The sequence below is a fragment of the Dendrobates tinctorius genome, unplaced genomic scaffold, assembly GCF_039654945.1.
Source record: "Dendrobates tinctorius isolate UK_male_01 unplaced genomic scaffold, ASM3965494v1 ptg000011l, whole genome shotgun sequence".
Lineage (NCBI taxonomy): Eukaryota > Metazoa > Chordata > Amphibia > Anura > Dendrobatidae > Dendrobates > Dendrobates tinctorius.
In genome coordinates, this window is record NW_027361679.1 from 7908419 (window position 1) to 7923382 (window position 14964).

The 14964-nt window shown below is 40.8% G+C and overlaps 1 protein-coding gene across 2 annotated transcripts in view; it reads right to left on the bottom strand.

Moving 5' to 3' along the window:
• Nucleotides 1-14964, bottom strand: part of LOC141100922 (venom factor-like) — a 481958-nt gene that overhangs the window by 292801 nt on the left and 174193 nt on the right. For both annotated transcript variants that reach the window (XM_073589703.1, XM_073589701.1), the window contains exons 11-13: nt 12940-13080; nt 10517-10717; nt 4386-4592 (exon numbers count right to left, since the gene is read on the bottom strand). In XM_073589703.1, coding sequence (XP_073445804.1) covers nt 4386-4592; nt 10517-10717; nt 12940-13080 — 549 coding nt within the window. The remainder of the gene's footprint in view (nt 1-4385; nt 4593-10516; nt 10718-12939; nt 13081-14964) is intronic.

The following is a 14964-nucleotide window of genomic DNA, read 5'->3' on the forward strand; positions in this document are numbered from 1 at the left end:
TGCTAACTTCCCCACAGCCTGGGTGTACTAGTTTTCCGGCGGAGGCTTACTATGTGGTTGGGAAAAACACGTGCCCACGAAATAGCCCTTTTTACCACAAAAGACACTCCCCCTTACACCAAACAGACAATTTACCAGAGTGAGAATCCACACCCACCTGCATGGGTTCCACAGTAGGATCAGTGCTGAACTCCCTTGATCCCAGACCTCTAGCACACAGAGGTGACATCCTATGTCTCTGGCGAAGACGGCGATCAAGTAATATTTCTCCGCCGCTCGGTCTCCTTGCTGAAGTGGACTCAGCTAAGGAGATGCAATAAAGGGTCATCATATTTAAGGCCCAGTGCCTGAAAAAAATTGCTTCACTATCTGAAGCGACTGAGAGTCAGACGGGAGAGAAAACGCCCATCCTTGGGGTCCCCCTGAAGAGCTAGATTACTATCCCCACACGTTGCTCCTCTGTACCTGAGGAAACCACACAATACCTGAGGTACAGTTTACAGGCCTCTCTGAAAATAACAAACTTGTCACGCCCCCCCAGAGAACCTGTCAGGCAACAAGACCTTGGGCTCCACTATGGTTTGTCTGAAAGACAAGATTCCCACACCAGGTGTATTAGGGTGCTCCAAACCACTGTACATAAATCTGCCACTTCCAGACTGAGCTGCTGCAATTGCCCCATGAGAGCAATGATAAGATCCATCACGGATCAGAGAAAAATGTTGCGGTCAGAGCTAATGTCACGACACAACTGTCAGGTGACCCCGGGACAGGAGCTTCTTCCCTGTCCGTAACACTAGGGGGTGCCCTACTCCCCAGGATACTTCCGAAAGTGAAGATGCCAGGGCCTCTTCTCTTGCCTTATCTCCTGAGTTAGCCCTCCGTCTGTTCTCTTCCCCCACCCAGGGAAGAGGGGCGCTACTGTGCACCATAGTACACCAACCCGACAAACAAGGCAATGCAAACAAAGGTTAACAGAAAACTCCAGGCATACAAAATATTCACTCACATATAACAGAGGAATGCATTGGGGTGTGAAGGTAGGGGCATAAATCAAAATAGAGAAGGATAAGGAATTGCAACACATACAAACCAAGCAACAGTCACTAATAACACCTCTAACTCTCCTTCTCATAAGAATTCCTCTCCCTCCATTAGCCATGCAGCAATAAAGCTAGCTGTGACAAGGATTTGTATTAGAGCCCATATTATAAAGGGAAAAGGAGTGACTAACCAAGCTCAGCTATGAGCACAGGGTGTAAGGATTCTGGACTTTCCTTTGTGCCTGTTTGCCATGATCCAAGATGGAGTCTTGTATTTTGCCCTGCTATGGAACTTCCTGTCTGTCCTGATTATTTAAGTCCAGGTCATGTGCTCCTCTTTGCCTTAGTATTTTGTTGCTGTTGGCTCCTGAGCTCCTGCTGCTCTGCTGATGGACTCCCTGCTGCTCATTACTCGGTGCTCTGCCTCTCCTTGTTCTGCTGCTTACAGTACTCTGAGTGTCTCCCTAATGCTGTCTGTGCTTAACTATTGTCTGGACTTCTAGTTGGAGCTATTCGCCCCTGGAACGGCTGTGGCCTGTAAGGAATACTAACATCCTCTTCTTCTCTAGGTCTGTGTTTATGTGGGTTGCTGTGCGGAACTTGTGCAGGTCTTACAGGCCAAAAGGTACACATAGTGACCCTCTCTAGTTAATGCCACTCCTGTATAAAGCTGGACTTCCACGTTTAAGTGCCGAGTGCATTCCCAGCTTTTTCTTTAGTGCTGTGTGCGTGCTCATTCTTAATATCGCTTGACTGCTTCATTAAATGCGGTGTGTTTACTCACATACTTTCTGCTGGACTCCTATGTTTAGTGCCTTGTACACACCTGCGTTATATTACTGTTGGACTGGTTATATTAACGGTCAGTCTTCAGTTACTCTGGACACTTCTATCTTGAGCTGTGTTTTTGCTACAATTGCAGGAAGTGCTCTGTTAGTTTTGCTTTACTTGCATCATTCCATATTGTGCTGTGTTTTCGTTATTATTGCAGGATATGCCCTGTTAGTTTTGTTACGCTTGTTTAATATACTTATTTGCATCAACTTTGGTCTCAGTGTCAAATTATCCCATGCAATCAGATTCCGTAGTACCCATATAATTGTTACACAGGGATTTCCAACATGTCCTATTAACCCCTGTTCTGCCAGAAGGAATAAACAGATTTAAAATTAAGGCAAAGTGCTTCTTCTCAGCACCAGAGTAGGAGCAATCAGATGCTGCGGTCTTCTGGCTCCACATTGTCGCAGTAACCCCATGACACAAACGTATCCAGGACATGGGCCTCAATTGTCGCATTCCTTGTTTCAAGCCACTCATGAACAATAGACAGTCCCAGAAGCGTCTTACCTGGGCCAAAGAAAAAAAGAACTGGACTGTTGCTCAGTGGTCCAAGGTGTTCTTTTCAGATTAAAGTAAATTTTGCATTTCATTTGGAGATCAACGTCCTAGATTCTGGAGGAAGAGTGGAGAGGCACACAATCCAAGCTGCTTGAGGTCTAGTGTGACATTTCCACAATCAGTGATGGTTTGGGGAGCCGTGTCATCTGCTGATGTAGGTCCACTGTGTTTTATCAAGACAGCGCAGCCGTCTACCACGAAATTTTAGAACACTTCATGCTTCCCTCTGCCGAGAAGCTTTTTGGAGATAGATATTTCATTCTCCAGCACGACTTGGCACCTGTTCACACTGTCAAAAGTACCAATACCTGGTTTAAAAACAACAGTATCACTGTGCTTGATTGGCCAGCAAACTCACCTGACCTTAACCCCATAGAGAATCTATGGGGTATTGTCAAGAGGAAGATGAGAGATATGAGACCCAACAATGCAGATGAGCTGAAGGCTGCTATCAAAGCAACCTGGGCTTCCATAAAACCTCAGCAGTGCCACAGGCTGATAGTCTCCATGACACACCGCATTGATGCAGTAATTGGAGCACCGACCAAGTATTGAGTGCATTTACTGAAAATACATTTCAATAGGCCAACATTTCGGATTTTAAAATCATTTTTCAAGCTGGATTTATAAAGTATTCTAATTTACTGAGATAATGACTTTTGGGTTTTCATTGGCTGTAAGCCATAATCATCAACATTAACAGAAATAAACACTTGAAATAGATCACTCGGTTTGTAATGACTATATATGAGCTTCACTTTTTGTATTAAAGAACTGAAATAAATTAACTTTCTGATATTCTAATTTAGTGAGAAGCACTTGTATGCATGCTAAAAATTGGATCATACAGAGAAAAATATATGGCATTCTTTTCCATATATATAGAATAGTCTGTCAGTTTTTTTTCAGTATTTTGTAACAGTTTTTTCCATTTATGTTTGATATGTCTTCTGTTTCTTCTGTGCTTTATATTTTTGTGCTAGTGTTATAGGGGGCTTGGTTTAATCACTTTATGGTGATACAGTGAAAATATGCCACAAAATTGATAATATTACCACACACTTTATTGAAATACATGCACTTATTTTATTTTACACTAATCCCATTCATATCAATAGAGGGAAAAGTTCTGTAATACAGCATGCATAAGGCATGCAGTAATTTTGAAAATGCTGTCGGCATATGATAAAGCAAGAATGATGATCATCTCAACAACCCTTTATGCCTAAAAAGGATAGTTCAAATAATCAAAACTTTGGAGTGTTAAATATTATAATACTAGTTTGGCCTGTGCAAAATTTTCGCACATTAGTCGTCGGGCGCGCAGGTAATTTCAGAAAAAGCAAGCTGGTCAAATGTAAATGTATTTCATGAGCTGATGAACACAGACAGGTAATTATATACAGTATGTAGATTGGTAATACAATAAATTGTTTTGATAAGCAGAGGTCAAAAAATGTTTTCCGGTTGAGGTGCCATCTGCAGGTCATTGTATCTTTCTGCAGGTTTATGAAAATGAATGTTTAAACTGTATTTAGTGATAAAATTGCGAATGTGTGGTTTGTTTGGCTGTTTGCTTGATGAAGGGAGCAAGTTTACCTTTCAAATGGTGTATTGTGTGTGTGTAGGGCGAAGTAATCATCGAAAAAGCAGTGCATGTTTACAAATGTGTTGGTAGTGTGCTTTGGGGTACTGTGGTGCCACCTGCAGGTCATTTTTCCTTACTGCAGGTTTATGAAAATTAATGTTTAAACTATATTTTGTGATCACATTATGAATGTGTGGCTTGTTTGGCTATTTTCTTGCTGAAGGGGGCAAGTTTACCTTTCAAATGGTGTATCATTTGTGTGTGTGGGTGCAGTATGAACAGGGATACAAAGGAATCACCTAAAAACAGTGTTTAGAAATATTAGAATAAATTGTAATATAATACATATTCCTTACTGTGCCTTTGCAGGTTCTTTTCATATGAAGCCAGACAGAGTCAGACACTAATTCAAGTATTTGGTCGCTGTAGAACAAATAGTAGTAAGCCACAATCCTGAAAGAAGGCAGCATGTCTCGTGTCACTTCAAATCTTACTGCAGAAACTGTTTCTGTTTTACTCCTTTTCTGAATAATTGTCTTCAAAATTTTTCCTCTACTCAAAATCTAGCAAATGAAAAATGTTGTCTGATTAGAATCTGAGGACATTTCCATTTAACAGCATCATTTATTTCTGACGTAGCAATAGTTCAGTTGTTCATATTTTATATATGTAATTAGTTGGGGATTTGTCACAAGACATCACAATACAACCTGCATACATCTCTTAGACCTGACGAGAATGGTAGAGTACTGTCTGTGAATACACACACACATACGCATACACACATACACACTTCATCCCTTCTCCATCCATCAATCTAACCATTTCAGCCAATATATTCTTAATAGTTTTTATTCTCACAGTATGCAGTATTATTCAATGTTTGCTCCCAATCCCGCAAAATGTTTTTTTTTTGTGCTTGTAAGAGTGTGGAAAGAGATGAAACACCGTTCCGAAGACCTTATAGTGCTGATATATGTTATATTGCTGTATTTTCCATATGTTAATATTTGATGCATTTGTTTAGTGTGTGATTAATATACTCCTTTATGCACTTGTGTTTAGTGATTGGTTCACGACTGATCCAAAACAACGCGCCGCCTCCCTGCTGGGAACGAGACAAGTCAGCACCCCAGTAAGGGCTCATACCCATTTGCGAGAAATACGGACGAGTGCAATCCAATAAAAAAATCGGATTGCAATTGGACCAATGTTATTCAATAAGTGACATCTCATCTGTGATTTTTTTTCTCAGCTGAAATCGGACTGAGAAAAAAATCACAGCATGCTGTGTATTGCTGCTTATCTTGGACGAGACTCAGCAATACAAGTCAATGAGTGCAAGAAAAAAATCGCACACCACTCGGACCATGCAAGTGCTGTTCGATTTGTATGCACCGGTGTCCTTTGAAAAGCCAGCAATTCATATGCAGCTACTGTAAAATCACACTGACAGCTCGCAAAACACTAAATATATACTGTATACATAGAATACATATATAAATACACTGCTCAAAAAAATAAATAATGGGAACACTTAAACAGAATATAACTCCAAGCAAGTCAAACTTCTGTGAAATCAAACTGTCCACTTAGGAAGCAACACTGATTGACAATCAATTTCACATGCTGGTGTGTAAATGGAATAGAGAACAGATGGGAATTATTGGCAATTATCAAGACACCCTCAATAAAGGAGTGGTTCTGCAGGTGGGGACCACAGACCACATCTCAGTACCAATGCTTTCTTGCTGATGTTTTGGTCACGTTTGAATGTTGGTTGTGCTTTCACACTCATGGTAGCATGAGACGGACTCTACAACCCACACAAGTGGCTCAGGCAGTGCAGCTCATCAAGGATGGCACATCAATGCGAGCTTGTGGCAAGATGGTTTGCTGTGTCTGTCAGCGTAGTGTCCAGGGGCTGGAGGCACTACCAGGAGACAGGCCAGTAGACAAGGAGGGGGCCGTAGGAGGGCAACAACCCAACAGCAGAACCGCTACCTCAGCCTTTGTGCAGGGAAGAACAGTAGGAGCACTGCCAGAACCCTGCAAACTGATCTCCAGCAGGCCACAAATGTTCATGTGTCTGCACAAATGGTTAGAAATCGACTCCATGAGGATGGTTTGAGGGCCCGACGTCCACAGATGGGGGTTCTGCTCACAGCCCAACACCGTGTAGGACGCTTGGCATTTGCCACAGATCACTAGGATTGGCAAATTTGCCACTGGTGCCCTGTGCTCTTCACAGATGAAAGCAGGTTCACACTGAGCTCATGTGACAGACGTGACAGAGTCTGGAGACGCTGTGGAGAGCGATCTGCTGCCTGTAACATCCTTCAGCATGACCTGTTTGGCAGTGGGTCAGTAATGGTGTGGGGTTGCATTTCTTTGGAGGGCCGCACAGCCCTCCATGTGCTCGTCAGAGGTAGCCTGACTGCCATTAGATACCAGCAAATATGTAGAAGGAACAGCATTCAGTCTGGGTGAAAAAGTTCAAATCAAAGGATTACAACTTTTTCACACGGAATGGATGCTGTTCCTTCTACATATTTGCTGGTAATATTGTTCCTAATGGGTCCTGGGACTTTGGAACGTGCATCCAACTGAATAATCTGTGTGCTGTTGGCTGAACCTTTGTGCCATTAGGTACCGAGATAAGATCCTCAGACCCCTTGTGAGACCATATGCTGGTGCGGTTGGCCCTGAAGTCCTCCTAATGCAGGACAATGCCAGACCTCATGTGGCTGGAGTGTTTCAGCAGTTCCTGCAAGATGAAGGCATTGAAGCTATGGACTGGCCTGCCCATTCCCCAGACCTGAATCCGATTGAGCACATCTGGGACATCATGTCTCACTCCATCCACCAACGTCACGTTGCACCACAGAATGTCCAGGAGTTGGTGGATGCTTTATTCCAGATGTGGGAGGAGATCCCTCAGGAGACCATCTGCAACCTCATCAGGAGCATGCCCAGGCATTGTAGGGAGGTCATACAGGCACGTGGAGGCCACATACAATACTGAGCCTCATTTTGACTTGTTTTAAGGACATTACATTCCACTTTCATTTTGTGTGTGACTCCAAATCCAGACGTCCATTGGTTAATGAATTTGATTTCCATTGATTTCTGTGTGAATTTGTTGTCAGCACATTCAACTTTGTACAGAACAAAGTATTCAATGAGAATATTTCAGTAATTCAGATCTAGGATGTGTTATTTGAGTGTTCCCTTTATTTTTTTGAGCAGTGTATATGCGTCTATTCTATGTGTATATATCTATTCTAACTATTCTATTAAAACCTATTCTATTCTATCCTGAACACGGCAGATCATTTGCCGGCTTTTACTCTATCAATAGCATCAGCCATGGCTGCAGACACCGATGAGACCTCCACTGACTGACGGAACCGATCGGTCGCCACCACCGACTGACGGCAGCGATCGGTCGCCGCAGTCATCATCAGCTCCCCTCCCCCTTCCCTCCACTCCCCTCAGCCTTCCGATCCCCCCCTCACCCTCCCCGGTACCTCCTGTCCCTCTGGCCGTCCCGCATCATGGGCGTAGCCATCTTGGAAAATGGCGGGCGCGTGCACAGTGCACCCACTCGAATCTGCCGGCTGCAGATTTATTCATGTATTTTGATCACTGTGATAAACTCTCACAGTGATCAAAATAAAAAAAGTAAATAAATCCCCGTTTATCACCCCCATAGGTAGGCACAAATAATAAAATAAAGAAAATATTTTTATTTTTCCGTTAGGGTTAGGGTTGGAATTAGGGTTAGGGTTGGAATTAGGGTTAAGGTTAGAAATAGGGTTAGGGTTGGAATTAGGGTTAGGGTTAGAATTAAGGTTAGGCTTGTAATTAGGGTTAGGGTTGGAATTAGGGTTAAGATTAGGGTTAGGGGTGGGATGGGGTTGGGATTAGAGTTATGCTTGTGGTTAGGGTTAGAGTTGGAATTAGGGTTGTGATTAGGGTTATGATTAGGGTTGGGATTAGGGTTAGGGGTGTGTTGGGGTTAGGGTTGGAGTTAGAATTGAGGGGTTTCCACTGTTTAGGCACATCAGGGGGTCTCCAAACGCGACATAGCTCCACCATTTATTCCAGCCAATTTTGCGTTCAAAAAATCAAACAGTGGTCCCTCCATTCCAAGCCCCAATGTGTGCCCAAACAGTGGTTTACCCCCGCATATGTGGTATCAGCGTACTCAGGAAAAATTGCACAAGTTTTGGGGTCTAATTTCTTCTGTTACCCTTGGGAAAATAAAAAAATTGGGGGCTAAAATAATTACTTTTGTGGAAAAAAAATGATTTTTTATTTTCATGGCTCTGCGTTATAAACTTCTATGAAGCACTTGGGGGTTCAAAGTGCTCACCACACATCTAGATAAGTTCCTTGGGCAGTCTAGTTTCCAAAATGGGGTCACTTGTGGGGAGTTTCCACTGTTTAGGCACATCAGGGGCTCTGCAAAAGTAACATGACACCCGCAGACCATTCCATCAAGTCAGCATTTCAAAACGTCACTACTTCCCTTCCGAGCCTTGAAGTGTGCCCAAACAGTGGTTTACCCCCACATATGGGGTACGAGCATACTCAGGCCAAACTGGACAACAACTTTTGGGATCCAATTTCTCCTGTTACCTTTGTGAAAATAAAAAATTGTGGCCTAAAAAATCATTTTTTGAGGAAAAAAAATTTATTTTCACGGCTCTGCGTTATAAACTTCTATGAAGAACTTGTGGGTTTAAACTGCTCACCACACATCTAGATTAGTTCCTTGGGTGGTCTAGTTTCCAAAATGGGGTCACTTGTGGGGGAGCTCCAATGTTTAGGCACACAGGGGCTCTCCAAACACGACATGGTGTCCGCTAAATATTCCAGCATATTTTCCATTCAAAAAGTCAAATGGCGCTCCTTCCCTTCTGAGCCCTGCCGTGTGCCCAAACAGAGGTTTATGACCACATATGAGGTATCAGTGTACTCAGGAGAAATTGCCCAACAAATTTTATGATCCATTTTACCCTGCTGCCCATGTGAGAATGAAAAAACTGAGGCTAAAAGAACATTTTTGTGAAAAAGTACTTTTTTTTTACGGATCAATTTGGGAAGCACCTGGGGGTTCAAATAACTCACTATGCATCTAGATAAGTTCCTTGGAGGGTCTAGCTTCCAAAATGGGGTCACTTGTGGAGGAGCTCCAATGTTTAGGCACACAGGGGCTCTCCAAACACGACATGGTGTCCGCTAAATATTCCAGCATATTTTCCTTTCAAAATGTCAAATGGCGCTCCTTCCCTTCTGAGCCCTGCCATGCGCCCAAACAGTGGTTAATGACCACATATGAGATATCGGTGTACTCAGGACAAATTGCACAACAAATTTTAGGATCCATTTTATCCTGTTACCCTTGTGAAAATGAAAAAATTGATGTTAAAAGAAAATTTTTGTTGGAAAAATTAAAATGTCCATTTTTTCCTTCCATGTTGCTTTAGTCCCTGTGAAGAACCTGAAGGGTTAATAATCTTCTTGAATGTAGTTTTGAGTAGCTTGAGGGGTGCAGTTTTTAGAATGGTGTCACTTTTGGGTTTTTTCTGCCATATAGACCCCTCAAAGTGACTTCAAATGTGAGATGGTCCCTAAAAAAAATGGTTTTGTAAATTTTGTTGTAAAAGTGAGAAATTGCTGGTCAACTTTTAACCCTTATAATTTCCTAACAAAAAAATGTTGTTTCCAAAATGGTGCTGATGTGAAGTAGACATGTGACAAATGTTGTTTTTTAACTATTTTGTGTCACATAACTCTCTGGTTTAACAGAATAAAAATTCAAAATTTGAAAATTGCAAAATTTTCAAAATTCTCGCCAAATTTCTGTTTTTTTCACAAATAAACTCAAAAATTAGCGACTTAAATTTACCACTAACATGAAGCCCAGTATGTCACGAAAAAACATTCTCAGAATCGCTAGGATGCGTTGAAGCGTTCCTGAGTTATTACCTCATAAAGGGACACTGGTCAGAATTGCAAAAAATGGCCAGGTCATTAAGGTCAAAATAGGCTGGCTCATGAAGGGGTTAAATTAGTGAGTGACCAATTCAATGCCCTACAAATTTGTGAAAGTCAACAATTCCCCAGCAACTCAGGGCCTACCAATGTGAGAACGTAAACAAGATCTGGTAGTGAACTTGGCACATTTTCAGAAAAAAAGGAGAGATATGATGTCTATTTTTTCCATTAATCCTCACTAGAGTGCATGAGAATTTTCTTACAAGTGGATTTGAAATGTTCTTTTGATTTGGATTTTGTCATGTATTGTGCATTTATATCCTTGCCAAGGAACTCTGGATGCTCGTACTGTTTTACTGTTGCATTATATTGTTTTATCTCGCAGGAAATTAAAATGTTGTTTTGCACAAAATAATGATCAGAAGAAAAAAATAAAAATATTCACAAACACAACTATATAGAACATAAGAAATCTCCTTACCAGAATGGTGAAGTATTTAATGTTTTGTGCTGTATTATCCTTGTTTTTTATGTGCAAATTGATAGTGACATAATCCGTTACATGCTCACTGTTTACAGCGATATACAGGTAGTGTGGATGCCAGGTAGGTCGGTATGCTTTTGCAGTCATTGTTACATTAGCCTGTTGTTCATCTTCCCAGCCTTCAACATTGGTTTTGACCTTTAAAAGTATAAAAATAAGACTATTTTCAGACTAAATTAGAAGATTTTTTTCACTTTTAATTGGAATTATCTTCGCTGGAGATCCACCCTCTTTCTTTTGTATGCATTATATAACATCACACCTTTTTTGTGTAAAGCTGACAGAATTCAGATGTCAATGTCTTTCACTAATACAACATATACACAATATAATTTATGGGACTGTTTGCATGTCTGTGGTTTCTGGCAGATCATGTATTCCTTAAAAAAAATCACGGAGACATGTTCATTTTTGATCATGGATCAAGATTACTGATGTAAATCAACGATAGGTCCTTGAACATCACAGACAGCACACATTGCCTTCTGTGTGCAATCCGTTTTTAAGAATGTAATGGATCGGAGAAACTTTGTAATTTATTGTATTTTTTTTCATACCAGAAAATGACTGAAGAAGAGACACTGACGGTAAAAACTGACACACTGAAAAACTGCTGATGAAACCCGGATCTAAAACATTGAAGACACTTGTGCTATTTTTGCACACCAGAAAAATTACTGATCTCTGAATGAGACCTAAGGCTGAATACAAATGCAAGTGTTTTTTGCATACAATTTTCTTTAGTGTGCTAGATTGGCTTTTCATCCATATTTGGTCAGTGTTCTGTCCTCACTAATTGAAGCAGACTTCATGTAGCTTATACAGGCAGCTAAACCACTATACTGGGGTCCAATAAGGAGACTGTAGGTTGAATCTGTGTTTTATTGAACGTGGTGGTATATAGATGCTGTGAAGCTACAAACAAAAAAATATATATACACTGAGTCAATACAGGGCAGGGTACATCAGGGATACATATCATACATAATACATTAAGAATAAACATCTGCACTACTAGCTGAGGAGGGGAAACTAACTGAACAAGCTCAACTGAGACAGAAATTAGATATAGGAAGCGTGATTACGTGCCAGCGATGCTGTCACAAAGGGAGAAGAGAAATGAGATGCTTCTAGGATGAAGGCTGAGAGAAAATGGAGAACTGGAGGGAAAATGGGGGCTGGACTAACCTTAATCCTTTGCAAAACTTACCAGGGTGCCATGCAACCTTCCCAGAATACATTGTGAACGGGGGAAAAAGATTCAGGAAGTAAACACAATAACACTGCGGTTATGACTCTGGTCACTAAATGGAGCCAGAAACAATGAAAACATTAAATCTATGGAAGAAACTGAACTTTCTGGATATTCACTAGTAATATTATCAGATAGACAATCAAAGATTATGAATTAAATGTCAGCGTTAGAACAGTCAGTGTGTTCATTTTTACCATCAGTGTAAAATCCTTTTCTGAAAAAATAAAAATAAAAAGTTTCTAAAGCTTTTACCAAGGGTAGGGCCACCCGACCGTTTTCTCTCCATTTGCAGACACGGTCAAATTTTTCTGATCAGAGTTTGATCAGAGTGGAATCAGTTTTTCCTCAGAGGTGGAGAGACAGAAAAAAGGTTCCTCCTCCTTCTCTGTTCCTTCTCTGTTGTGTCAGTAATGACATCCGAGTGTGGTCCGATGTTTTCCACAGACCCATAGACTTGCATTGCCGAGTCGGTCGTGTGCACAAGCCCCAATATGCAGCACGGATGGCTGGCAACTATGTGCTGTTTGTTTTGATCCTTTAACTTGAACGGACAATTTTGATCCATAAATAGGATATGTCTTCAGTAAATCATGCAAATGAAAAAGTCTATGGAATTTAAAGGGTACTTGTTCTAATGGGAACTTGTATGACATAAACAGAAATCTGAAGGCATAGAAACTCGCTGTAGTGAAATCTTGATCTTCCTAAAACTGCTATTTGGATGTTTCTGGTGGATATTATACTCATCTAAACAAATATTCCTTAGTAAGTACAGGGCGACCACTGGGCCAATATGAGAATGAGGTAAATCTATTGAACTTTGATGGTCTATACTCTTTTCTAAGGGTAGGCCAGAGCAGCATATAGAAGCAGAGAGAATGCTGATTGCAGCCCTTTGTCAGAATACACATGCTTATTGCAAAAAATCACCAGGCTGCCAACGGACAGGATCCCTTTACAATCTTTCAGAGCCATATTAGGGAAGATGATGCAAATCTTTGTAGGTATCTCTGTCCTTAATTGCTGTCAGATTTTTCCCCCAAAATACTGAAGAGGTTTTCAAAATAGTTATGATTACAGTTACAGTTCTATCAATTAAACTTACGGTTACTGTTATCTCTTTGTCATTGCTTTCTGTATTGTAAGTCACATATGCCAGTCCTTCCTTTGTTGACCTTCCTCTGTTTTCACCACATTGTACATGAACTCCGCCTGCCGGAGTCATATCAGGATTTTTAATGGAAACCTATCAGATAAAACTACAATTTATGTCACAGTAGAGAGGACATTCATTTTTATTCATTTTTTTACATTTTATACAACTAAAAGATATTGGAATAATAGTTATCTTTTTCTATCCAATACTGGTTTTTCCCTGATGGCTGCCCTGGATTGACAGGTCTCTGCCTATATGTACACGCTGTTGAATACCTGTAAATCCAGGGCAGCGGAGAGAAGTCACCAGGCACCCACCTGTCTGACTAGCCAAGTTTACTTCAAAGAGGACCTTTCATTTTTGTTTTATTTAAACTGTGAGTACCTTCTCCAATTGGCGCTGTTCCACTGATACTTGAACTGTTCCCTGGTTGTAAAGATGAAAATTTTCCCTTCAGCCAACTGAGCATACACCACAGAACTCCTGTGGGCATTTTATTTTTCTCTACTGATGCTGACCAATCAAAACTTTGCTGCGCGCAAAAGGAAGTTCTGTGACATAGGTACAGGTAGTTGAAGGGAAAATGTGCAACTTTATTACCAGGGGCATAACTTGGGAACTGAGGCGCAAAGAATACAAAGAGAAACGGTTCCAGAATCAGTGGAGCAGCAGCAATTATAGGAGTTTCTTAGGTTATATGAAAAAAATCCAGTAAAATGTTCTCTTTAAGTTGAATTCACACATAACATGTCAATTTTTTGACAAGTCTACAAGCACAAGCAAGACAAAATCTTGTGCAAAATTCTCAATAAGCCCAAGTGAGATACCATAAATTTAAGAACATCACTTATGTAGTTCTAAGTTTTATAGGTTAAAATGCTGCAGGGCCACATGCGGATCAGTCCTACTTGATAGAAACAATTCTGGAAACCACACAGAAAAAAAAATGTAACCATTACAATGGTTGAATGAGCTTTGCCCATTGATGTATGAAGCATTTTGTAGATGTTTTTCATAGGAATTTTGTCCAAAATTTGTGTGAAAAAAATCAGTGGTAAGCTCAATGTTTTTTTTGCCCTGCTTATACTAGATCTTCCAAGTAAGTCGTTTATGGACTCCAAACAAAGTGCCTAAAATGCAAAGTGATTATTTGGCTTGCTAAGTCTCCATTGACACCATATTTTGCATCCTGTTGAAAAGCAGGACACAACACATTGGCTATCATTATATATTTTAAGGTTCTCAAACTAAAATGAGGTCCAGGGTGACTTAAAAAAAATCCTATTAGGACAAGGACTAAATTGCCAAATTTAGATTACGGCTAAAATGCAACGTTGACACTGCACCTATACAATAATCCACTGTGCAACCTATCAATCAACATTGAAGTTGATAAGCACAGTGCCCTCAGTAACTGGAAATAGCCTCTTTGCCTCTGATTTATAAAATATAAAGTAAAGTGGTTGGCCACCACTGTGGACAATTTGGTTTTGCTTAAATGCTTGTATTCTTGGTTAAAAGTAATTTTTGCAATTTGAAGTTAAGGAAAGGCAGCAGTACAGGCAATTTGAAAGAAGGGTGCACGCCCGGTCTGCAAGTCTCTCTGACTTCATGTTCAATCCTGTATGCGGGAAGAGTTATGTCAGCTCTGATTGGGTGCCAGGGTCACGTGTCTCAACACTACACGAGAGCCCTGGGGAGAGCGAGTAAAAGAGCTGGCATGAAAAGTGAATATAGTTTTTCAAATTTTATTTGGGGCCAAACATTTAGTTCAAGAAGGGGTTGTCCTAGTAGTGGACAACCCCTATAAAGAGGTCAGCCACTTTCTCTTATTGTTGCAGCTTTCCACACAAACTCACCAGCACTTCTATCCGTAAAATGTCTGATGGTGGAAGAGCATGTGACCAGATCAGTATATCAGCCTTCTCCAATAGAGAAGTAGCTTTCCCATGTGAGATGTTTTACTTGTGAGGA